This window comes from Brienomyrus brachyistius, chromosome 6 (assembly GCF_023856365.1).
Source record: "Brienomyrus brachyistius isolate T26 chromosome 6, BBRACH_0.4, whole genome shotgun sequence".
Taxonomy (NCBI): Eukaryota; Metazoa; Chordata; class Actinopteri; order Osteoglossiformes; family Mormyridae; genus Brienomyrus; species Brienomyrus brachyistius.
This window is the reverse complement of record NC_064538.1, coordinates 15,422,306-15,448,273: the sequence shown is the minus strand read 5'-3', so window position 1 is coordinate 15,448,273 and position 25,968 is coordinate 15,422,306. Positions and strand designations below refer to the sequence as shown.

The window sequence follows — 25,968 nt, the reverse complement described above, 5'->3', positions numbered from 1 at the left end:
TGTCACAATGGACAATTTCTTCACCTCACTGTCACTGTCACACAGACTGCTTCACTTTACTGGGCATGGTGAATAACGTTTGCCGTGAACTTCCTCCATTGGCAAAGGACACTGCACAGGGAGAGGAATTCTCCACGTCAGTGTTTAGAATGGCGCGCATGTATTCAGTACGAGCAGCAACAAGCAAGTGGCCAGTAGCTGTGTTTTACAACATGCTGGACTTGGTGGCGGTGAATGCCTACGTTCTGTACAAAGCATCTACAGGGTGGAAAGGAAAAAGAAGATTGTTTCCGATTCTTCTAGCCAAGGAACTCCATTGCCAAATACAGGGAAGATGGTCACTGGGTTTTCAAACGCTGCAAACACAGACTTTGAAAGATAGACAGACTGTGTGGGACAGTAACCACTGAGACAAAAGGCAGAAAGATGACGAAGAGATGAACCTGGAACTGAGGCACGGATACATCAATTTTTACATGAACAGCCAAACATGCAAAGCTGGAGAGATCACACAAAAACAAAATTCACTTTTGGTGTTATAATTCAGTGATGGCCAATGAAAATGAAATGACATTTTATTCTGTATGTGTATGAGCATGTCAAAAACCATGGACCATGACTTCACTCAGCTTATGACATTTATATACAAACATGCATTGGAGACTGAAGTGTTAGCATGTTTTCATTTTATTCATTTCATTCTATTAGCAACTTTTCATTCTATTTTCACTCAATTTGTTTTATAAATAACACAGACTTGTGTTTCCATATATTTTGTGAATGTGCGTCTTTCATATTTGCAGGTCAGTCAGCGTGTGGGATATTTGGTATAGATATGGCAGACTTTTGTGAAGGTTTCCATGTCACACACAGAGGTTTAGCCTGCCTTGGATTTGAGCTACTCTGAGTAAAAAATGCAAATGCACCAGGCCTCACAGGTAATGGGTGTGTTTGCACAACAAAAGCAGGAGGAGGATGGGGCTGAAGACCTGCGAAAATCACAGCAGGGGTGACAAACACCTTGGGACTCTCAGCAGAGAATAAAAACTCGGTAAATCTAGTGTTAAGCGGTAGTGCTTCACTAGAATTGCCTTTGATACTGACGCTTATTAACTACAGCTTATTAAGCGTTATGATCGTATTTCCTTACTTAATGTGCAGACTGTTCATAATGGTACAGTGCCTGCACGAGTACGGATTATACAAGCCGTTCATCCAAATTGTATTTATTCACCCAAAATGTGAGTAGATAATCATTGAAGAACCGATTTCTAGTTAAAATCCCATACTCTTTACATATTCTTTGCTTTATAATAAACGGTGCTCCAGACTGATGTGTATGTTAAAAACCCCATTGACATAACAGCTGCCTTATATGTTTAATCCCCTATTTTGTTTTGCACATTCTCTTTGAAAAAATTTTTCTTGTTAAATTTGAAAAGACCTTGTGGTCTGAACTTAAAATTCATATTACTGTCAATGCATTCTTTCCTCAGTGTTTACAAACTAACGCTAAAAGCATATTGATAGTATCTCATTTCTAAGTAACATTATTGAAGACTCCTGCCCTTTAACTTTACAATCGTTCAAGTTCAAAACGATCTATTCAAACAAATTGCTACATTGCCTGCCGCTTTCCGAAGTATTGGATCCAGTCATGATCGCTGGAAAGTCATTTGGAGTTTCTATAATACAAAATTACTATTTCAAATACATACAGCTGTGGAAAAAACTAAGAGACCATTAGATATTTAAAAATAAATTTGCATTCTTAAATCCCAGTTTAATTCTGCCAGCAGAACCGGAAGGCTACGCTGAGCATCAGGATGCTTCAAGGTTCAAAATTTCTAAAACAACAGTAGCCTACACAAGAATAAGGTGAAGCAGCAGACATTGGGAACAACCAGAAGCCAGACAGGTGAAGGGCAGAAGTGACTTAATTTCTAATGCCATATATGACTGTTAGCTTATTCAGCAGGTTCTTGTGAATCATAGGATGGCCTCAAGTGACCTTTAAAAAGAATGAGAAACATTAAGTGCAGGTGTGAAGTGCACTTGTAAGACAATGCATATCAGGCTCCTAGAAGCAGGACTGAAGTCCCATAAAGCAGTGGTTCTCAAAGTCGGTCCTTGGACCCCACTGCCCTGCTTGTTTTCCTGCTATCCCTGCCCCACACACAAGTCCCAGCTGTCTTTCAGCTTCTGATTGACTGAACACACCTGATCCAGGTAATCAGCAGTGTGTAGGGCAGGGATAGCTGGGAAACAAGCAGGGCAGTGGGGCCTGAGGACCGAGTTTGAGAACCACTGCCATGAAGCAAGGAAGAAGCTCTTCGTTTATGAGAAACAGAGAAGAACCAGGTGGCAGTTCGCAAAAAAAAAAAAACAACATTATTCACAGATGCATACCCATAAATTGAGAAATGAAAGAAAATTTTTTTCTGTGGTCTCTGAATTTTTTCCGCAGCTGTACATATAAAATTGCAGTATACATTCCAGGCCAAACTGAATTTAATAAAAATGCCAGTAACATTGATTTGAATACAAACTTGCAAGGAAGTGTTATAAAGTTAATTGTGTTTATAGGGCTTGTGTCGATAGAAGTTTTAATGTTACAAAATGGTGGTTTCCATTTACTCGGGTTCTCCAAATCCCTATAAATTATAGTTAATATAAATAAAGAAAGATATGCATTCCACATATATGCATAGTCTCATTCCGAATTAGCTCATACATAGGCCTTTCAGTCCGAATGCCAGTCTACTTGAAAAAACTGGGCTGTCGTATAAAATGCAGCTAAGGAAAGACAACCGAAGAAAAAAACTAGCGTTTAATACTGCATAACACGTCCAACATTAAACAAGGCCTAAACTACGGACGAAGGAGGAGGAGTCAAAGCTTCAACCCTCACATCAGTCCAAGCGATCGGCAAGAAGGAAGCGGAGAGCTGGGCGGACGAGTGCAGAGAAGGGAGGAAAGAAGGTTAAGCTAATGACAGCTTCCTAAGCTGCGGGTATCCGTGCAAGTCCTGGAAAACTGATCAATGGCCGCCGCCGTGAACGAATCAAGTCCTAAAAACTTGAATCCTTGAAGACATAAGGAGATGTATCTTTAAAAGGTAATACGGGTTGCTATCGTTACCGAATTAACAAAGAACCGGTAATTGCTACAATAACTCTAAGAAAAACTTTCTAAAGGCTTCCCCTTAGTCACGTTAAACTTTCGAGAGCTGTGGTAGGTGTGCAAGTTTCGTAAATGTTGTGAATATTCCCCTTTGGTATAAAATATGTAGTCAAAGTGCAAAATATAACCGGAACAGTTCATTATTCCAAGTTACCCGCTCCATCGTGAATAAACACTAGCTTCTAACGTACTATTGGATTACTTGACGCTGTTGACTTAACGGCAGATGTAAATGTCATGTTCAATAAGTAAAATATATAGATCGATATTCATACAAACGAGGCCGCTAACAGTAGCTTACCTCTAGCGTTTTGAGCGTTCAGTATTACACACACACACACACACACACATACACTGCAGGAGTTCCCTTGCACAGATGTGTACACCATAAACGCTTTTTGCATTTCTCGTATCATGATAGGGATTAAACAGCCTCTGTGTTTTGGGAAAGGTCACATTAGGAAGCCGGAGCGAGCAGCTTTTAATGTCTTAAACACGCTGTTGCATTTCGGATTGCGCTTCGTCTTCGCTCGGGATACATTTTACGGTTCAATGCGACACCTTGTATTTCGTTGTTGTTTACACTGGGTGAATAAAGTGACGATCCTGTGCTGTTTTCTGTTTTTGACAAGGAAGACGTCGACTTATGGGTAATCATTGGGTGCTGGATAAGAGGTAATTTAGTTTTTATGTCTCCGCTTTTGTTGAATTTGTAATCTCTTGATTCCTTTGCCCCGTTGTATTCTTAACGGGGTTTCCGAATCAACCCTGATTGAATATCTTCGCTGTAAGAGTATAGTACTGTGTCTTGTATGTTCATTGTTATTTAACGTGTGCGATACAGAACTTATTGTCCGAGATTTTCCAGTGCACCTCTTAGCTATTGATCTTAGCTCCGTGATGGACCACTGCGCTGGTCCATCTCACCACTTTGGTGCTATTACTGTGTACAATATAAATGTTTTATAGGGTTCGGCCTCTGACTGCATGAATGCTCCCTTGTTAAAATTTATTTTGAAAATCACGGATACAAGCACGTGCTTATAGTTTTCTGTTTTTTGGACGATCGAAACCATTTATAGGCTATTTCTTTCTTACGGCCATCGATGCTTGTAATTGCTGGATCCTGGATAGTCCGAGAGGCAGAAGGGCTGCATGCAGCAGAAAGGTTGCCTGGATTCATAAACAGTGTCGTTTTCTTACCTAATGGGGTCTGTGAGTTTTTCGCCTCCTCATTGTCCCTGAGACTCGACCCATCTTTGGTTCCGATGAGCATCTGCAGGGAGATACTCTCTGTTTGATTTTCATTTGCAGATTGATTTCATGCACTATTAAATTAAGACGTCTCCACTTTATAGCTATCTATCAAATCTATCAGGGTTCAAGAAGTGTGACTTTGGCGGAGTTCGTATATCGCAGAGTATATTTTATGTCAGGTGAGTGAATTGAGTTTGGAACGTCTTCAGCTTTACTTAATGTGTACAGTTGTAACTTTTATTTGCATATCTTAGTGTTGGGCCGTATACCGGTTCATACCGAAAACTGTTTTTTTTAAATCATTGTTATTAAATTTTCTTATACCGTAATACCGGTTTAAATAGCCTACAGCCCTACACAACGTTCGGAAAGTGGCGCAGCTGGACACTCTTTAATCGGGGACCTTTTCCACTGCTGCACCGCTAAAAAATGTACCGCGAAAGATCATAAAACGGAAGATATAGCTGCCGCTTAAGTTGAAAATAATGAGACACTAGGGTCAAAAATCGATTCTCAGATACTAATCTGATTAGATACTATTTTTCACCATTATTGATACCAACAGTGCAGTTTTCACCTCATTCGTACCACTACAACGCAGGTACGCATACACGCGCACACACACTCGCGCAGCCCCTCCCCTCCTCTCAATAGCCGCTGAAGGCGCTCACGCTGGTTAACACACATATACCGAGTTAGCCGAACATGGCATGTGTTGCAGTTGAAGGCACTTCGCAAGCTGCTTTTGTAAAAAAAAAACGCAAAAGTGCCGTTTGGAAGTATTTTGCAGACGAGCATGGAAAGGTTAAGGATGTCGATAAGCCTCTATGCAGACAGTGCTACAAAGTTGTAGCGACGAAGTCAAGTAGTACGTCAAACTTGGCGAAGCATCTTAAAAACCGACATCCCGGACATTTCGTGAGGTCAGTAAAGCTTGCGTTCCAGCAACACTGAACTATTAAACACTTATCAAAAATGTTGAGTTGGCCGGCGCACACCTTAACATTAGCCGTTTATCTATAAGCAGTTAGCCGTATGGTATCATTAAGGGAGCGGATAGGCGCAATGACTAATAATATAATAGTGTAGTTAATGTGGGAACAATGCAAAAACGTAAAACAAAAATGTGTCCTGTAAAATATGGTAAACGCCCAGTCATACTTAAAAAAAATATATACCGTAGTATACTGTAAAACCGATGTAACTTTGAAAAATACCGTGATATAAATTATTGATCATACCGCCCAGCTCTATCATATCGTCATATATATTTGCTAATTTTCTCTATATCACGTTTTGGAACTTAACTTTATAAGTTTTTAGACTATGGAAATGATCTGTCTTCCTATCTTGTGAAAGTGCCTATATCACGCTTGCAATTCCACGGCTTTGTTCATGCATATATTTACATATTTCAGATTTTTTTTTTACACCTTTTGCTAATCAAACCTGCAAAAACATTCTTGCAGTACTGTCACATTTATAAATACGGTCACCACAGCCTGTTACCATGCTAGTTATTACTAGTTATTAATGCTCACCGTTTGTGTTTTAAAAATGAACCAGACTTAGTTGTACAGTGGCTTGCAAAAATATTCAATCCCATTGAAAGTCATGACAATTGTCTGGATTATAAAATATAAATACACGATTTTCTCAAACAACATGTATGAGAACTCATTTGCTCCAGTATATTTCCAAACGCCAGGTCAGTTGTGTACTAACACGAAAACGATAATAAAACCTGATATGTGCTGATATGTATTCAAACCCTGTGCTTCGGAAGCTGCAGGGTTACTGTACAGGACCGAGATGGAAAGCAAGAGGAACACAGGTGGATTAGAAAAAAATCCTTTTTTAATTCACAAAAAAAGCAATTTAACAAAAAAAATAAACTGGGGCCCACAAAAAGTCAACTTATCAAAACACTGCTAACCATATAACTTAAACCAAACAAAATGACCTTCTCCTAGACAAGACACCATAAGGGCTGTATATTCCTGTTGGACAAACCACGAGACACAAAAGGGGTCAAAACAATAATAAACCAAAACAGAACAGTCAGCTGATGTTTCAATCAAAACCAAACAAAATCAGATCAAATGAAGTTAATCCAAAAAAATATAACTAAACAATAAAAAGAATCTAAACGCAAACTATTCCACCCCCACCACGAAGTAGCCAGTTGGAGTTGTACAAATCCTGTCCAGCTTCCATGTTGGCCACCTCTTTTGCTTGGAGCAGCGAGGATTCCTCCCCAGTACTCCACACACGGTAACTCAAAAGAAACAAAACAATTAAACTCAGTAAATACTTAACACATTATTCCAGTTAACCAAATTTGCCCATCTCATCTAGCAAACTGGTTAAATGTGCCAAATAATTTATTTTTGCAGTTCTTTATTAAATGTTAATTACCAATGTACTGCAACTTAAACTAAACAACATGATAAAATGACAAATGACCATAAATGATAACTCCCTTCAAATTGGCTGTGTGACAGTGGGGGCAGCCATCACAGTTACACAAATGTCAAATTAATCACAAACGACATAAACGTGACAGTTATTAGACCATAATTAAACATAATTAGGTACTACTCAGTCTTGATGATTCTCTCCGGATATAAAAAGAACCTTTTGGAAGGGCCATTGTCTTTGTTGGGCAATCACTGCAAAAATGAAGACAAAAGAACATTCGTCTGATGTGAGAAATAAATTCATTGAAATGCACAAGGGAGGAAAAATGTCAAAGTTTGGATGTCCCTTTAAGCACTGTTGGATTCATCATTAGAAAGTGGAAAGTTCATCACAGCGTCCAGACCCTTACTAGACTTGGCCGTCCCTCAAAACTAAGCATCAAAGCAAGACGTCAACTGGCGAGAGAAGGCTAGTAAAAATCCAACCATCACTGTCAGCAGTCTGCAGTGCTCTTTGGCTAAAACTGGAGTAAAGGTGCATGGTTCACAATTTCAAGAGCTCTCCATAAAACAAGCCTCTACGGGTGGTAGCAAAAAGCCATTCCTTATGAAGATCCACATAAAAACATGTTTGACATTTGCTACAAAGCATGAGAAAGACACAGTCAAGATGGGGGATTTTATGGTCAGATGAGACCAAAATAGAACGATTTTTTGCCAGACCTCAAAGAGGTATGTGTGGTATAAAACTAACACTGACCATGCCTCAAGAAACACCAACTCTACTGTGAAAAATGGTGGTGTTAGCATCATGCAGTGTGAATATTATTCATGGTCTGGGACTGGGAAACTTGTCAGAGTTGAAGGGACAACAGATGTGCACAAATACTGCACAATACTGCAGGAAAACTTATTCCAATCTGCTATGAACCTACGACTCGGGAGAAGATTAATCTTTCAACATGACAATGACCGTAAGCATAAGGCCAAAGCATCACTGGAATGACTCAAAAACAGAAAGATGCATTTTCTGGAATGGCTGGGTCAAAGCCTTGATCTTCACCATATTGAGAATCTGTGGAGCTGCTGTTCAGAGGAGCCTTTCCAGCAACCTAGAGGATCTCTATAAATTCTCCCAAGAAGAATAGGGAAGAGTCACTTCTACTTCTACAAAAATTGTACATACTTATGTAAATAATTAAGGTTGTTATTGCAGCAAAAGAGTTTTTCTTCTTCAATTAAATATCTACAGAAAATGGTTTATTTTGACTTTGGAGATGTATGGCCAAAGCATACGAGTTCACAAATAAAAATATTGAAGGCACAAATATGTATACAATTTTTTTTTGTCATGCACAAAATTATCATGACTTTCAAGGGGGTTGAATACTTCTGCAAGCTACTCTGTGGTGCTACTTCTGTGCCTCTTCTCAGTATTTAAATGTCTTTGCCAGACAGCCCTTTATACTGTAACACTGTCCAAGTCATTTGATAACCTACTATATTTAAAGCAGAAAAAGATAGCAATAGAAATTGAACAGAAAATGTAATTAAATATATAATATTGGTAACTCTTGTAAGTAGTGTTGCATGTTGTTAGTTGAGTTAATTCCTAAATATGATATCCTTTCAGTGACCAAGCTTCAGTGTCCTGTGTGCTGAGTAATGAATTGCCACACAATGAGCTCATTTAATGAACTGCCATCCCCCAAGTTTGTCCTGCTAAATATGAAGTTGTAAAGAGAGAATGAATACATGTAAATTTTATTTAGGCCTTGTCTGGTGCACAGAGGTATCAATGCCAGCTGTTCATCACGCTGCCTGTGTTTGAATTAGCCACACCCATCAGTTTACTGCCCGTAAACAGAGCAGTGAAATCAGTGCAGACTTAGGCATGCCTGAATAATTGATGAGAGGGAGAGGCAGCCCTCCTATTGCTCCTGTAGGGTCACATGTCATCTGGTAGCTTTGGGATTGCTGTCCCAAAGTAGAATGTGCCTTCCTCAACACTGAGAACAACATGAATGATTGTGTCAGTTTATGAAGGTGAAACCATATCTTTGTTATCTGTTCATGTTCATCCCACAATGTTCATTACGATAGACATCGATCCATTTTCCGAATGGTTAACCGATCATGGGATTGTAAGAGATGTTGGCCTAGATGAAAGTGTGTCCTTTCTCCTCTATAATGGACTTCCAGTCCTTCCCTTATTTGATGCATTCAATTAAAAGGATCATTTCCATCTCATCTTGCTCAGAAGTGATCCATCCATAAAGTGATGGCTCTTCTTTTTTTGATCAATAAAATTACATCAAAATGCATTCCAACTCTGCATTACTTTGAAGGTAATGGAAGGTTAATTGATACCCAGGAAGCAGAAGATTCTCCTATTGAAAAGCGATTTAGTACTGCATCTAATTTTTTCTTTTCGGTTTTCTGTATTTAAAAACATTCTTCCTGAATTTTAACATTGCAAAACTGCTCACATCATCAGTTTCATGCGTTTCCCCCCCAATAGTTACCGGAGGTATAGAGAACTGTTGCTGTAGAAGCTCTAACTGTGAGCAGTGGAGTTCCATTAGGATGCCCTGGAGACAGGAAAGTTTGAGAGAAACCTGGAGTGTGACAGGGCTAAAGTGCTTCTTCCCCATGTTACTCTACATCAGGTAAAGCCAAAAAGAGCCGTGAACCACTGCCTTTACAGTGTCTGAGACGGCAGGTTTGAAAAGGCATGTCCGGTGTGCAGTAACCTGTCAGTGCCGCTCGCGGCTACAGGGTTTATAATTGAAGCATGTCTCTCCAGTGCACCTGTGTGTCACCCAGAGACGGAGGAAGCTCTGCTGTGCCTGATTCTTACTTTCGCTTCCTGGCAGCACATGCCTGTCTCTCAGTCCTGGTGATAAATTGTCTGAAAGTTGAGGAAGACCCACGGGAGGAGGCTGGAACTCGAGCAGATTATCTTAGAGGTTTCTATACTTAGAAGGTGGATCTCACTGCCATTACCTTTGCATAGATATCGTGTATATATAGAAGGACTCCATTAATAATGTTGTTTAAATGCCCTCCCATGAGTCACAACCTACTTCTGGCTGGTCATGTGCTGAAACCTCTTTGGCAAAATAGCATGAAATCTTAATGGCAGCTTTTACAGAGGGACTAGAGCAGGCCTTTGGAAAGAAAATAGATCATGGTTTTCGTCCGCTTTTTTTTTTCATGATTCTGCAAAAAGATTTAAGTAAGATATTAACTGACACAGATGGAAAATTTAAATTGATGACTTGTGTGAAAAGCTGCGTTTTGATTCAGCTTTGCTTTCTAGGTGGGTTATAATAATTCTTTTGCACTATTCCATGCCACCCCCCAGATTAAGAACTTCTACCTTATGCACAACTCTTACTTGCAAATGGACTGCCATAAAGCCTATTATATTAAAAATTCAGGCTAACTACAATGGTTTGTAATATTGAACGTACACACTACTTTGTGATGCTCAGGAAAACACTGTGTGGCTGCAGCATTCATCGGCTTGAGGTACAGTATCCTTTGTAGTTAATTTTTATAATTTTATAATTATTATTATTGCTATGTACTGTATTATTATTTTTTCAATTTAAGATCTTGTTCGTACTCTGGGGTCTCCTTATATGTCAGATTGAATTATTTGGATCGTTTGAGAATGTGTGTGTCTGTTTGTTTGCCCTGTGATGGACTGGCATCCCATCTAGGGTGTGCTTGCTCTCTGCTGCATGGAATCAGCTCCAGCCCCCCCCCCCCCCCCATGACCCTGAACGGTTGGAAGATGGATGGATGCATTAATATCTTTAGAATCGGTTGGCGCCCCACCCTGTGCTGTTCCCTGCCTTGCGCCTGCTTGGCCCCCCGCGACCCTGAACAGGGTAAGCGGTTTCAGAAGATGGATGGATGGATGGATGGAAGTAATTAAACTAATATGAGAACTGACCGCGAGGAATTGACCTTTAACTGGCAGTGAGTTTCACAAATTTGTCCTGACCTCCCTACTAGCTCTCGCGGTTCGTAAAGAAGGCCCAGTAACAAGGGAGATGAATACTTTAAAAGCTAATTAGCACCTTGTAAATTTGCAAGACCTTACATTTTTATATTCTTAGCAGATGATTCAGCATATTCAAGTTTATCCGTAATTTGTGAAATCTTTAGTCAAATGATTAGTTTGTCTTTTACACTTTTCTCTGACATTGTATGTTAACATTGTAATTTTGGTGTCATCTTCAGCTTTTCTCTCAACCACACATCAGCTCAATAGTACAGACAACATTTTTTTATCTCTGTGACATTGCTCGTCTGCAAGCTGTCCTCAGTGTGAAGGACACTGAAACGCTACATCGTGCTGTCAGCACTACCCGTCTGGACTATTGTAATTCATTAGTTTATGGCCTCCCTACTAAATATATCAATAGATTACAGAATGTTCAGAATTCCGCTGCTCCTTTACTAACACACACTAAAAAATCTGCTCACATCACTCCTGTCCTCTATGATTTGCATTTTACTTTGGTTGCCAGTTTCTTCAGGAATCAAATATAAAAGTATACTCATCACCTTTAAAGCCGTCCATGGTTTGTCTGAGCTGCTGTTTCCTAACACTGCAGCCTGTATACTAAGATCATCGGATGCTAACTTACTGTACCTAAGCACAGGTTGTCAACTATGGGTGGGAGAGCATTTAATGTCATGGCACTTAAAAGTCATCATGAGGAAAAATCTATTATCCATTTAAGCTCCTCTTAAAAACATTTTTTCAGTGAATATTATTCCTCTTCTTGTATGTAACTTGTGCTGTATTGTTAAATGTGTTTTTTTTTTTATTGTAAAGTGTCCTTGAGAGTATGAAAGGCACTATATGAATAAAACATTATTATTATTTGTTCCAATCTGCTCTTACTTAGTTACCTTTTAATGTTTTGAATTCTTTTCACTAAGGATTTCTATTGTGTATATAAAAGTAATTCATTTAATGTAATACCCATAATGAATGCATTTTGAGGTGTTTCTTTACCCCTTTCTCCTCATTTCTTCTGAAAAGGTGATAATGTAGTCAGCAGTTGTCTGAGATGTTCTCCTTCTCTGTCACTTGTGCCCTGGGAGAGATGGACCAGCATAAGCTGGTCTTCAGTTTTTCCGAAGATCTTTACTACCATTCTGGCCTTTGTATTAATGCCTTCGCTTTCAACAGCTTCTCCGTCAGACCTTCTCCTCAATGAGTCTTAAACCTTTTAGTGACCTGAGAGGGTAATGGTCCAGAATTTGGGCATGTGTTGGGTGCTATGAGGTAGGCAGGGAGCTATACTGGGGCAGGACAGTTAGATATTGGGGAAATGAATTATAGATGCGGCAGCATCAAAAGTTTGATTGAATTTTTAATAACGATGTATCCACGAGTGAGTGCAGCTTCCTGCCCTCCGTGAGGTGAGAGTTTCTCTGCTACTGCGTTTCAGGCATCAGGGAGCTGTTTAATGAGGCCTTTCATCACCCGCCTGGTGGAGCCACTCTGAAGAGAGCAAATTCTCTTCAAAATTAATGTGGGGGTGCTGGCAGCAACGTGGAATCCTCAGAAAGGACTCTGCCTGATAGACATGAGTCCCCAAATCCGAAGTTGGCGGGAAAACAATGTGTAAGCAAAGGGAAACTGAATTATCACGAATGCACTGTAGCAGATTCGGTAGATGGACTGAGAGATCAGGCCTGATACACTCAGATGATGCATCTTTAACAGATGTTATCCTTCTTGAGGGAATGAAACAAAGTCCTTCTTGCCGTTGATGAAGGGTACAAGACTATTTAAACTCCTGTTTTTGTTTGTTGTGGGTGTGATTGATTAAATGGAATGGGTTTTGGAGTTTCAGACTAAACAAAGGTCGTTTTTTCTACAGTAAATCAAACACTCTGTTTTTCAGCTAATAGACCGGAGTCTTCTGTGTTGTGAAAAAGATATACAGGATACAGGCAAATTTGAAAGAGGCTGTTCCTCATGGTTGGAGCAGCTAAATTAACTGCACACATCGTGGCTCTTCTGTTTGTCGCATCCCACAGTGAGACTTCAGGGATCCACATCTGCTGCATCCCTATGGAGTATCTTAGGAATGATTAGTGTGGGACTTGAAGCCTTAAAATGTTTTTAAGGCTGCGTGTCTCCTTTGATCTTGTATTTCATATCTCTACTTTACTCTTATTTTTTAAATGTTAAGACGGGAGAGCAAGGACATTTGTACCCATCAAATTTCAAATCTTGAACAGATAATTCCAAAGATGGAATTGGTGATATGAGTGATAAGACGCACACATGGAGTGTGGAGGATCTGCAGCAAATCCCAGGCAGCACAGTGCAGAGTAACACCCCGCACTGGGTATCTGTTATCACTGGACCGCGCGCACATACACTATGGACATGGTCGGCTGAGTACTTCATGTTCAGCCAGTTGAGGCATTCCATGCACTTTCAGGCAGCACTGTGCAACTGGCTGGAGTGGAGTTTTCGATGAACAGGGGAATCCCCAGATTCCTCTTCTTCCATCAGCTGCAGTTTTGTTAGGTTAATTTTCCTCATGGTTTAAGACATATTATCCCTGACTTGTGACTGTAAATATTATCCCAGCACACAATTCTTTGCCAAGAATTCATATGACACAACATAAAAAAAATGTGTCTGGGGTCCGTTAATGTATTTTTGTTACAACTTGCATAAGCTGCCTTTCCATTCCTGAATTCTGAAGCAGCTGGTTGTTTATTTTTCAGGTAAATGAGGCTTCATGTGGATTGAATGACAATAGTGGCATTCTGAAGCTGGATCACTGACTGTTGTTCCTGTCATGCAACGAGATGAATGTTTTGTTTTTCCAGGTCATATGGATCGTTGCCCCAGCACCGAGCTGCACCTCACCTGTTGCCACACTTCATGCCCGGTGACCTGGCACTGATTTGAAAGAAGATTTTTTTTTTACCCAGAAGTCTTTGTAAACAAAGAGATACGCAAGTTACTCTCTGTTAGCTAAGGGAGTTCTGGCCACGTTTTATGGAAGAAGGATTCATGTTTGATCAATGATATGCTGTTGCACCTTCTCGTGCTCTTTTGAGACTCTCTCTAGTCCCAGTATAGTAAAGTGAAGTGCTGTACCACGTTACCTTTGACCCTTCATCTCTACCTCGGCATTAAAGGGAAGTGTTTTATCCAGCTTAGGTTTCCTGCACCTAAGGAACTATAATCTGATTTTGTTTCTGCAAACACAGCTTCTCAAGCTTAAGAGTAAAATTCCTTGAGACTTATTAATATTGGCTACAGTGTGGATATCCAATCTTGGATGATTTTACTCCCGAAAACAGTTTGCCATTTGGATTATGTTCTCCAACTTTCGCAAATGCACTAAAGTTAGGCTTGAAGTCGCTTGCAGTTCCTGGCATGTTTACGTCTCTGATGTAAGAGGAAGAGCATCCAGCACTGCTGGGCTTCGCTTCTGAGCCCGTACTTAAGACGGTGACCCTATGACTGAGGCAGCATCCATCGATCTGTGCTTTGGAAAGAAATGCCCTCTGACGCAGTGCTTCACAGCAACAGGAGACTGGCAGTAATTATGGTCCTTTCTGGCTCCCAGAGGTTTTACATGGATCTCTACACCCTCCCCATGGCAACCATCAGTTAGCTAGGCACAAGCCCGCTTTGGGGTGGGCCTTGGTGATGTCATCAGGAGTATTGACCTTTGCAGCTCTGTGCACTGCTGCTCTCTGACTAGGCTTGTCTGCTGCATTACAGAACGGAATTCAGACCTCCCCATCTGGCTGCAACAAGGCCTGGCCTTAACCATTCATGTTGTGGCTTTTGCCACGACGGGGGAACTTATGTTTTGCTTATTTCTTGACTTTGTGGATCCAAGGTGAAGCCTGCTGGCTGCAGTTTTTTATGGCAGGGATTGTATGGATTGAAAGACTCAAACACTTCAAGGGAGATCTTTGTCTTTGGCTGCTGGAGTCTTCACTGATCTTCTTGGAGAAAAATGCACAGGAAGCAGGAAACTTTGGATTAACGTAAATACACTGGGACATTGTAGCAGGGTTTCAGTTTTGGTTGGCTAAGCAAAGGTCTAGGGGAGGCCATTTTTTGATTTTATTAATCTCTTTGTTAATCTGGCGCTACCTTGACATGAAATGTAAGAGCTGCAGGTGGTTTATAACCTGAAAGAAGAAATTGTGCAACGCTGCATTTTCGTGGCATGCTAGGAAGCAAAGACGCTGTCACTGTCCTCATTCTGGTAGTGGTATTTTGCGAAAATGCAACAACCGCATGAATTAGCCATTCACAGAGAAGCTGGAGCATTCGATTGGCCTCGGAGGAGGATCTGCTCCATCCAGTACTGACCAGAACTGCTGCAGAAAGATTAAGCCCCAGCATCCTCACTAGGAGCTCCAACCCACACTTGTAGTATCAGCCTTGTTATGATCTGCGCTCGCTGCTGCCCCCTGGAGCCATGCCCATGCCTGTGCCCAATATGGCAGTGAGCCCACCAAAGTCCTTCTTCTGGGAGGTATTCCCGCCCATGCCCACTCGCAGGGTGTACTGCACGCCCCTCTTCCAGGACGGCAGGCTCACCGTGCTGGGCGGCTGCAGTGAGACAGGCCTGCCACTGGACAGTGTCGAGGTGCTGGACATTGGTTCACAGACCTGGATCCAGCTGCCGCCGCTGCCCACGGCCCGAGCGGGCGCTGCCGCTGTGGCGCTGGGAACTCGAGTCTTGGTGATGGGGGGTATGGATGGCCAGCAGAACCCGCTATCTTCGGTGGAGATCTACAACCCTGATGAGGGCAAGTGGGAGAGAAAGACCAGCCTGGGCCAACCCTCGATGGGCATCAGCACTGTGGAGAAAGGTAAGACGGGCCCCCGGCTGGGCCCATGGTGTGTGATGTACTCATGAGCGCAAAGCACATACGGGCTGGTCAGTCACTCCAGATCTCAGCCCACAATGATATCTCCCTGAGCATCACACTTCATGAAGTGAACTTGTAAGACTAGAAAATTGGCCATTGTATGGCGTGATCTGTGCGTGTGCTCCTTCACAGGAGACGGAAGGGTTGCACAAAAGAGCTTATTTATAGCTGCTCATGTTTGTCTTACTAAGTGCCTGGAGGGGCAGAAACCGCATCAAAGTAGCATTGCATCATCACCCATTTAATGGCCCAGTCAGGTCTGCCAGTACGTTGAATTTACGTCAAATTGATTTAAGAAAACCCTACAGTGTGCAAAATTGGGAATTAGGAAAAGTTGCCTGGAAAAAGCAAGAAGTGGTGAAGGAGGCCGATGGGTTACAAGGCAGGGGATCGGATCCGATTTTTGTTTTGTCGGATGTCGTGGGAAATGACCTTGTTCAGCATCTCGCATGAGCAACACTTTGGGGTGGGCAGTCGATGTCACCGCTGCCTGTCCCAAGAGGGGCTTGTGTGGGAGCTGATAGCAGCTACTTAGAAGCGCGGACAGATAATCTGACTCCCTCAAAGCTGCTCTGCTGACAGGTTATTTCAAGAAGGCAGGAAAAATTGTCGCTTAACCTACTTTGCGTTCCCCATTTAAGCTGCTCCAGTTCTGTGGGAATAAATGATCATCTGCCAACATACTGAGCAAATCCATTGTGGGGGAAGAATTTCTGGGCAGCTAATGTGGGACGCTGGTTAATTAATAAAACATCCTGTATTTTGCACTGTGACTTCGGTTGCTCACATTCTGCTGGCTTTTAGCATGAAATCTGCATGCGCATATCATCTGCCTTGATCAGGCCGCATCATCTGTCCTACAGAAACCTGATCATTTATAAACATGAGGCTTCCTAAAAAAATTTGTTTCATCATTAAGATTATACAACTTTGGCGTTAGTGCACAAAGTACAAGCGCTCAGAAAATGAAATGCAGTTTGGCTGACAGTGTAAAACAAAGCAAAAGTGCTAGAGACATCTGTACAATATATGCATGTGTAATAAATAAATTGAAAAATATACATATGTATAGAGGTATACATGGTATACATTGTGTGGTGTGAATGAGTGTATGCAGCAATACAGAAATCCTGTGCAGCATATGTATACAGTGTAAATAATAATGAAGTATAGAGGAGGGGGTGCAGTCCATGTTCTTTCTGGAAGTGGGTGAATATTATTGGTCAGGTTCAAGCTCAGCAGGTAGAGAGCTATTGGAAAGATGTTGTTCCTCAGCCTGCTGGTGCAGGAGCAGAGGCTTCTGGCTTCTTCCAGATGGGAGTAGGGTTACCAGTGTTTGGATGAGAGCATTCTCCAATGAAGCCATGTGCCCTTTTAAAGTATCGTTAATTAATACTGCAGAATGTATGTATGTCCATTTTCATGATTTAAACTTCTGAAAATTTCTGATTACTCAGAACTTTCCTGCATACGCTGTTATTAACAGGACGGTCCCTTAGGAACTTCCATTCAGTGTTTCTCGTTTTACCCAGTTGTGCACTAGTCCTGTCATTTTGGGATAAATATCTCCCCCACAGCTAGAGCTGCTACCTGCCGTAGGGATGCTCCTCTCGTACGCTGCTAAAACGGAGGCCCTTAAGGCAGCAGAGGGCACAGCATACTGGGTAGGCTATTTTTGTGGTTTTAAATGGAGATTATGCATGACTAGAACAAATTCCCTTGCTGGAATCGCAGTCTGCTCACACGGATGAGTTGTCAGCATGTTTTGAGAGCCTCGGCTTCTGAATGGATAATGTAACGCAATTGCAAAGGTAAACAAGTCAGTACAATGCAGTACAACCAGGATCCGAGATGGATGACGAGTAACAGGTCCAAGTTCTCTTGATTCACCTCTCGTTCCCTTTTAACCCAGCATGCTTTCTCACTCACTCTTTGCTGGAGGAGCCTCACAGGGTGATCACTGCTGTTGCCTGGAAACAGGTGTTTGTGTGTGTGCACGTGTGTGTGCACGTGTGTGTGCACGTGTTGTAAAACTAGGGGTACGCAAACCGAATGAAGGGGACTCTCATTCACTCCCATTCATTGGCCCAGTAAGCATAGTCCTGCTGTTCTAGCTCCCCATGTACATGGCCTGTTAGTCAGAGAGGTGAGGCTTCTGCAGCACCACCCTCTAGAGAGGTTCGCTCTGTGGAGATAAGCACAGTGTGAATTTGTGAGCTGTTTTTATCAAGCGTGCGTTTATCTACTGATGTCGTTCCCTTTTTGCTCCTTTTAGTTTGCTCACTTATCAGTCTGCATAAGTAATTAAAAGATATAACTCGTCAGTGTCCATATTGCTGGGAACCTTGACAGTAAGTAAAGGAGTCTCATAGGAGATTCTCTCTGGTGTCCCAAACCATCACTGCTGGCTGGTAACTCAGAGCACTGGCTTTGCTCATCCTGATCTGAATGTGTCCTTCCATCCTTCTCTCCTATCCTAATTTTATCTGGAACAAATCTGATCAAGTTTTTTACAGAAGGTCATTGGAGGTTATGGGATGGGGGGTAATTGGGAAATCTGTTTTTTGATGGATGTCTTTATTAAAATATAGTATCAAAATAAAATAAAAATGTCCCCGCCCCCCACCACCACGACACCGGTTATGGTCTTGCTTTTCTGGCTGGCTGCTGTGTGTGGGGAGTGGCTGTCAAAGGGTCACTTGGACGGCCTGCTGGTGTGTGTCGGTACTGCCAGCAGTCTGCCTGGTTTGCATGCTCTTCCACCACTTTATGGCCGCTGTGGCAGAGATTAGCACCGTAAAGGGCATTGTACAGCACTGGGTGAGACCATGGGCTTTGACCCAACGCTGCGTTTGCGGCGGGTGTCAGGTGCAGCATTTAATGACAGTACGCTGTGCTCTCTCACACGGTGCTGATGATGTGTCACCTCCATTGCCCCAACTGGCACTGCTGGGCACCATGCTGTCACGCGTTTTATCTTGTTGTCAGCGAATTATGAGCTTGGTTATCACCTCTGATGACTTTGTAAGCTTTCTGTGGGGGGGTGTGTGTGTGCAGGGGACACAGTAGTATGTTCCCTAACCAAATAAACGTTCCTTGCCCTGAAATCCTAGTGGATTATGTGAAGGCCCCCTTACCCCACACCCTTGCTCTCTTGCTGTTTTTCACACCAAGCTTATTGAGAAACTGGACGTTCTCAAGCAGGGCCCATATGCTGGCTCCCTTGTTTGAATAGCAATCACCTCCCCAGCGTGACAGATCCCCCCTGTAGCTACGTAAGGCAGAGGGGTGATTTATTTGTAATTACTCTGTGTGAACGCCACTCGGCAGTTTGATGCTAGACATGCCATCAGATAAAATGAAATGTAGGGGAGGCAGGACTTGAGTGTGAAAATGCTAACGAACGTGAAAATTATACGACGAGAGAAAGATGCAAGCTAGGGGCAGCATGGAAATGCATGCTGGCAGGAGGCTGATGCATCCTGGCAGAGTCAAGTCAAGGTCTTTATTTGTCATATACACAGTATGGCAGAGACATCCGTGCAATGACACGCTCGTGGTGAGGCTCAGAAAATCGCACATACAATACTGCCACTGAAATCTAAATGCAGAGGAGAAGGAGAAGGTAATCAGGTAAAATAAAATAGGATAAAGGGAATATGCCAGGAATAAATAAAACTGATATTGTAGAAATAGTGAGGACGACCAAGGAGCAGCAGCAGTCACCTGCTGGGGTTGTGATGTAACTGAAGCGACCTTCCCTACAAGGTCCATAAGTTTAATCAAGTCCAAATCTGCGGTGTCTGTAATTATTACAAGCCTCCATAGTAAAAATTCAGGAGTGAATTACCTTCTGTGTTTCACCAAATGTGGGTCTTTTTCAGTAATTGCAGTCCAATTCGAATGATCATTTTGGTAATAAGGCCTCTAAGGCCTATAAAGGCACGCCGCTTTATTGTAAGGTGGAATAGCATTAACCCGCTATAAACAGAACTCGAATGGGTACTTAGTTTTCCCATATAAACATCTGACAACCTACATTCACCGCCTCTCCTTTGTCTTGGCTTTCAATAGGTGTGGAGCAGTACAACACTACTGAGTACATCAGTTTATAAGCAACTGTATTGCTGGGAGGGAAAAGAGTTCTGTTCTGCGTTTGATTAGTATGTCAAACGGATAGGTCACCCAGAAATGGAAATTTTACAGAATTTGTTTTATCTTTGTTATCTCTGTGAATTTGCGGGACTACATACAGTTCATATCCCATCTAAATCAGCCAGTCGAATCACTTTACAACTACGGTCAGTACATTTACATGCACAGCTAATTTGAGCTACGGTTATAGCTGGACTACACCACTTAATCGGACTGCTGTCCTTGTCCCAGTATAGATGCACAGGAGGGGAATCGATTAATCGACAGGAGTGTGTCCGAGACCGCTACAGTAGTTGGCAATATGGCTTCTTTAAGCTTGTTAGTATTGGGCTTTTCCCACAGATGTAAAAAAATAATAAAAATTTATAATAATGGATGCGTGGACAAATGAAGTGACATAAGTTTTAATTACAATCTGGTCAGAGGAACAAATACAACAAGATCAGGACAGCATAAGAAGAAATAAAGTATTTTGTATAATGATGGCATAGTATTGGGCATTTTTTTCAAATATTGCAGTGTGATTTTGTTGTAAAACATTGGGGTACTTATGAAACAAAAAAGGAGTTCAACATAAATTTCTCACTAACCCATCTATCCATCCATCCATCCATTGTCCAAACTGCTTATCCTTCTGGGTCGTGGGGAGTCTGGATGTTTATACGTACTTTAAATGTCTGGTTTTAGTCGGACTAACACAATAATGGATTCAATTGTGGGCATGTAAATGTAGTGTGCGTAAGAAAATGAAAGTCCCACCAAAACGAGGACGCCCGGTGTCCCAATGATACCCATTGGAGGGCCTGTTGTGGGTCACCTGCCAGGGGCAGTTTTTTTAGATCAGAGATCCACAGCAGTCAGCATTCCATGCTTGCGGGCACTTTGCACCAAGAGTGGCTTGTCCTGGTCACAGGACTCCTTACCCACGGTCCCCGAGGCCCAGTGCTGTCCTGCTTTGGCTTCCCACCACCCTGTCAGCAGTTGGGATTTGATTAGCCTGTACGGGCAAGAAGGTCTGAAATGCTTACACTTAGCACCGTGACAGTATTCCAGGTTCATTAAAGCTGGAACAAATATGTTAACCGTTTAATGCTTATTTACAACAAAACACATATGACGATTTTAGGAACCAGATAATTACTCAACCATTCAATTAATTATTAGAATTAGTATGATACTCAAAGGCTTGGCATTAGGTGTCAAAGAAGAGTTTGTCTTACTTATTCATCTTTTTATCAGGATGAGCAGACCTCCTGGGGCTCTTTCAAAACTGAAAAGTGCCGGGATGTGGAACAAAACCCAATTAAGAGCTCAGCTGGCAGAAAAACCAGCAAACATGGCAGGTCCCCAAGATGGCCTACCTTGGGGAATTTTCTAGAAGTGAAAGACCTCACTGTGAATCGCTGTTTGCCTTTGTGTCACCAAACAAAACAAGAACCCCTTGCCGAGTGTTTTTTGAGAGTAACAGCCTACACCCCCGAAGACGCACGCACACACATGCCCGAGGAGCGACTGAGGCTGCTGCTAGCAGCACACAGGATCAGGATTTATTTTTGAAGGCTTTGCACTGAAACTGCCTTTTATCTGTATACCTTAAGGATGCTGGAGCAGGTAGGTGGAGCACGGGTAGGGTGGAGCAGTACCGCATAGGTTAGAGTACCACTGGAGGACACGTCTCCATGAACAGGGCGACAGTGGTAGTTTTGCTGGTGGTAGTCTTTGGGCTGCCTACCACCTGCCTGCTCACATCTTTGTCTGCCCGATCCTCTCTTTTCCTCTCGTGTGTACCTCTGCTTGCTCGCCTTCCTATGATCCAGTCCACCACTTCATCTGCCAGCAGTGGGAGTGAGGGGATGTGTGTGTGTGTGTGTGTGTGTGTGTGTGCGTGTGTGCAGGCTGTGGGGTCGGTCGTCTCCATGATGACAAAGACCAGCGCTCTGCTCCGCAAGGAGGTGTTTTGCAGAACTCATCCTACTCAGCGCCGAGGCTTGAGGCATTTGTTCCTCAGCAGTACGACTTCAAGGCACTACTCACTCAATCTACCACCGTAAGATACATAAAAACTGATGAATGCGAAGAACACCTGTGCACTTGTACAGAGAGTGCCGGATCACTCACCAATGCTCTCCATTTTAGTTGCCATGTTATTTTTGGCAGTACACAGTCTACCCCTAGACCTGCGTAAAAGCACGGTGACCATTCTCTTCCAGAAGAGCTGTACATCTGTCGCTGTGGATAATCAGCAATGCCTGACACTTGTTGAAGACATTCAACCAATCATACTGGTGTCCAGCCCTGAAACAAGCAGGCATCAACTAATCATTTTCCCAGATATCATTTTCCCAGTTTGAGTAATTAAAAAGAATTTCTAAAAATTATTTTTGGTTACACACATCTGTGCACCTCAGCCCAATCTAAATTTGGCTGTGTGCGCCCCCATCCAGGCAGTGACATAGCTACAGGGGGTGTGCACATATGTGTGTGAGCAGATGTCCTGGTGCTTGCACATGACTGTATGTGTCGTGTGCTGTGCAGGCACGAACCGGGGAAACGGAAGCGAGAGTCGGGAAGTCGGGAAACGAGGGTTTAATCCAGGAGGTAACACACTTAGGAACTAAACACAACCAGTAAACGACGTCAATGACAGGACTGGGGAATCAAATTGAAACACGGACTAAATACCTCGAACCAATGACAGCAACAGGAAACAGCTGGTGAACATTGGGAATCCACACGAGGTTAACGAGGGGGCGTGGCCGCCGAGAGGGTTGGGTGAGCGGGGCATGACAGTATGCATGTTTATCTCTGAGCAGGCGTGTGAATAGTGTCTCTTTCATGCAGAAACAGCCCCCAGGATCATTTGTATTCTGTGACTCAGACAATCCCCATTCCCTTTATATTTGCTGTCTGTATTGATTTCCCTTTTCTTGCTTGTAATAATATATAATAATAATAATAATAATAATAGTAGTAATACTTTATTCATCCCTGTGGGGAAATTGGGGAGTTTTCATATCCCATCTTGCACTCCATGACACAGCCGTATATAAAGGTTTTGGGGTCAGAAAGTGCAGAGTCAGCCAGTGTCCAGTACCCCTATGGCAATTTAGGTTAAAGGCCTTGTTCAAATGTTCAACAGTTGCATCCCTTCACAGGTTGCTGGCTTAGAACCTCAGAGGTGTGGGTCCTACCCCGTGAACCGTACTAGCTTAATGCAGCAGCCTCCTGCTAAAGGGGGTGCTCCAGGTCCCATAGCTTAGTCACCCTTTGGTTAATTTCAGGGATGACATCCAGCCATCAAGTGCTCTTTTCCTAGCCACAGCTGATCCCTGGTCATAAATTATATTTTATGTGATATTATATCATGTTAATTTACATGTACACACTTACCTGATAATAGAGAAAAACCTTAGAATGCCTAAGGTAATGTCCTGAGATCACTGAGGCAGGGCTTGACCCCCCCGGCCCTTTATGTTAGAAAGTTATAATGTCTGTAGGGAAGTTAAGGTGTGGGTAAATCCACCTGGTGCAGGCTGCGGATAGTGTGGGCTGTATCAGGATGTGGGTGATGTGGGTAATGCCAGTTGTTCAGGGTGTGGGTAGTGCCAACTGTGCCAGGGTGTGAGTTTTGCCAGTCCTCATGGCTTGAGTTCTTACTGTTTATCTACATCTAACATGGGCTCAGCAGCCAGACATGATCAGATCCAGCTGCTCTGTAGATCCTCATGCTCCAGAACGAAGCAATTTCAATAAGTTAAACAACAATAGGAGGGTTTTGAGTTTTCCAGATGGTGATCAGCTCAGTGTCTGCTTTTCAGTCTGCTGAAGTGCAGAGACTTAGAGGGATGAGCCTCTGTGCCGCAGTAAGTACCTCCTGAAGGCCCTCTGCAGTGTGAGCATTTTGGTACAGTGGTGTATTCTGGGAGTCTGACTACCTCAAGAGCGGAAACACGGTGTCCCAAACAAAATTCACAGCCAAAGCCCTGGGAAAAAGAGGATCTTCCTGCAGAGTCGGGCCCCTCCCTAGTCATTGTAAGAGGCACAACACCATTTTTGCTTTTAGGAGATCTCTTCCATTGCGCTCTCTGAGCGTGAGGCCCTCCTCACGCTCCCTGTCATCGCTCCAGTTGGCCCTCCATCATCGCTTCAGTTGGCCCTCCATTATTGCTCCAGTTGGCCCTCCATCATCGCTCAAGTTGGCCCTCCATCATCGCTCCAGTTGGCCCTCCATCATCGCTCCAGTTGGCCCTTCATCATCCCTCCAGTTGGCCCTCCATTATCGCTCCAATTGGCCTTCCATCATCTCTCCAATTGGCCCCCAAAACGCTGTGATTTGATCAATCAGTTAAACATTTCTCATGGATATTGACCAGTATAAGAAGGGAGGTTGTTTATGGGAAGATTTGATGTTATGGATTTCGTTATATATGAAACTGAATGAAAAGCGTTACTTGCATTGACCCCTACAATGTTAAGCAATGTAATTTACACATGTTAGCTTGCTGTGTACAGAGAACCGTTATCAAAAGAAAGGGGATTTTAAACTTTGGTTTCTATGGTGATGGCTGTTTCTACGGAAAGCGGTTGCTATGTGTAGGTAATTAACCCTTTAGAAATACCATCTTTTTTTTAACTGGAACTGTCAAGAACTAATTCTGTCCAGAATCTCCACGCTTGTATTGACTGGGAAGGGGCTCTGAAGTACCTTCCACAGACACTGTCTTGCAGAAAAATGCAAGACATGCATAATCTGAAAGTGAATGGGCACTTTGTTAATTCAGAGCTTCACCCCGGTTTCTGCAAAGCACATGGATCTGAGCTGCTCTTTCTGCATCTCCCAATACTTCCTCAGAGGTCTCTATGCACATTCTGCACCTCACATCCCTTGAAGAAACCATCAGGTTCCTCAGGACTTGTCCATGGAGGTCCACAGTTAACCTAAGCACATGTCCCAGAGCAGCTGTTTTTGAAAATACATCCATCCATCCATTTCCTGAAACCGCTTGTCCTATTCAGGGTCGGGAGTGGGGGGGCTATGGGCGCAAGGCAGGCAACAACGCAGGATTTCTCACCATGAATGAAGAGCGCCGCACAAAGCCGGTTATGGCTGAGAGATGGTCGTATTCTTGTGCTGCTGCTTTCTGACTTGGTGTTGATCATTTTAAACATGTTAGAATAAGCTTCAATTCATTTTCATTCCATTTTTGCGTTCTTAAGCACAGCTGTCATGGCTGATATCTGTAGGTAAATTCTGCTTGCAGAGTCTCTTTCCTCAAGTGTGCAGTGTTGGTGTTTTCCAGGCTGGAATGGTTTAGTGTTGAGGCTGAAGAACTCTAACAAATGTTCAATTGTGGCTTTGGCAGGAGTGACCTTAGCCACTCTTTAGGTTCTTAAGAGAGGAGATCCACGACTGGATCGATCATCTGCCATGGCATACTGGGCATTTTCTTGGTTGAACGTTGGGTTTGTCGTGGAGCACCCCCACCACTCGGCAAAATTTATGGTGGGGGACATATTACTTTCTGAGCCTTTTGTTCTGCTTGAAGATTGAAAGCTTGAAGAGCTTTTTACCTTGCAATCGAGAGCAATTAAATCAGTAATTAAGCATCAAATACATACCCTGTCAACAAGCAGAAAAATCCTTTTTGCTGTCACAATTCAGTGCTAATTGATAGAAAAAACAGGTTAATTAGGTGAACAGATGATAAGTATTTTGGTTTATTTATGAAAATGCACCAGAATGAAAGAAGTATGTACATGTGACAGAACATTGTGTTTTTTTTTTATTTTATAAATACAAAGTGTAAGCCCTGAGGCGCATCATTAACACCTGTTAATGGAATATGTTTATTATTCACTGAGCCATGAAAAAGACCTCTGGAAACAGACATTACTGGGCAATTGTGAATGGATGTGCTGTTAGTCCTGGCAAATGAATATGTACAATTATAGACTGTGTATAGTAGCATCCCATTGGCCTTTCAGCGGCATAGTGCAC

The 25,968-nt window shown here is 42.6% G+C and overlaps 1 protein-coding gene across 4 annotated transcripts in view; it reads left to right on the top strand.

The window, feature by feature from the left end:
* The first annotated feature begins 2,835 nt into the window (after positions 1 to 2,835).
* LOC125744986 (kelch domain-containing protein 8B-like) overlaps positions 2,836 to 25,968 on the top strand; it is a 68,865-nt gene continuing 45,732 nt past the window's right edge. For 3 of the 4 annotated variants that reach the window (XM_049017352.1, XM_049017349.1, XM_049017351.1), the window contains exons 1-2: positions 2,836 to 3,118; positions 13,740 to 15,755. In XM_049017352.1, the coding sequence (XP_048873309.1) occupies positions 15,359 to 15,755 (397 nt within the window). In that variant the 5' untranslated portion in view covers positions 2,836 to 3,118; positions 13,740 to 15,358. Of the gene's footprint in view, positions 3,119 to 3,815; positions 3,859 to 13,739; positions 15,756 to 25,968 lie in introns of all 4 variants that reach the window. The other variant, XM_049017350.1, reaches the window with a different exon arrangement.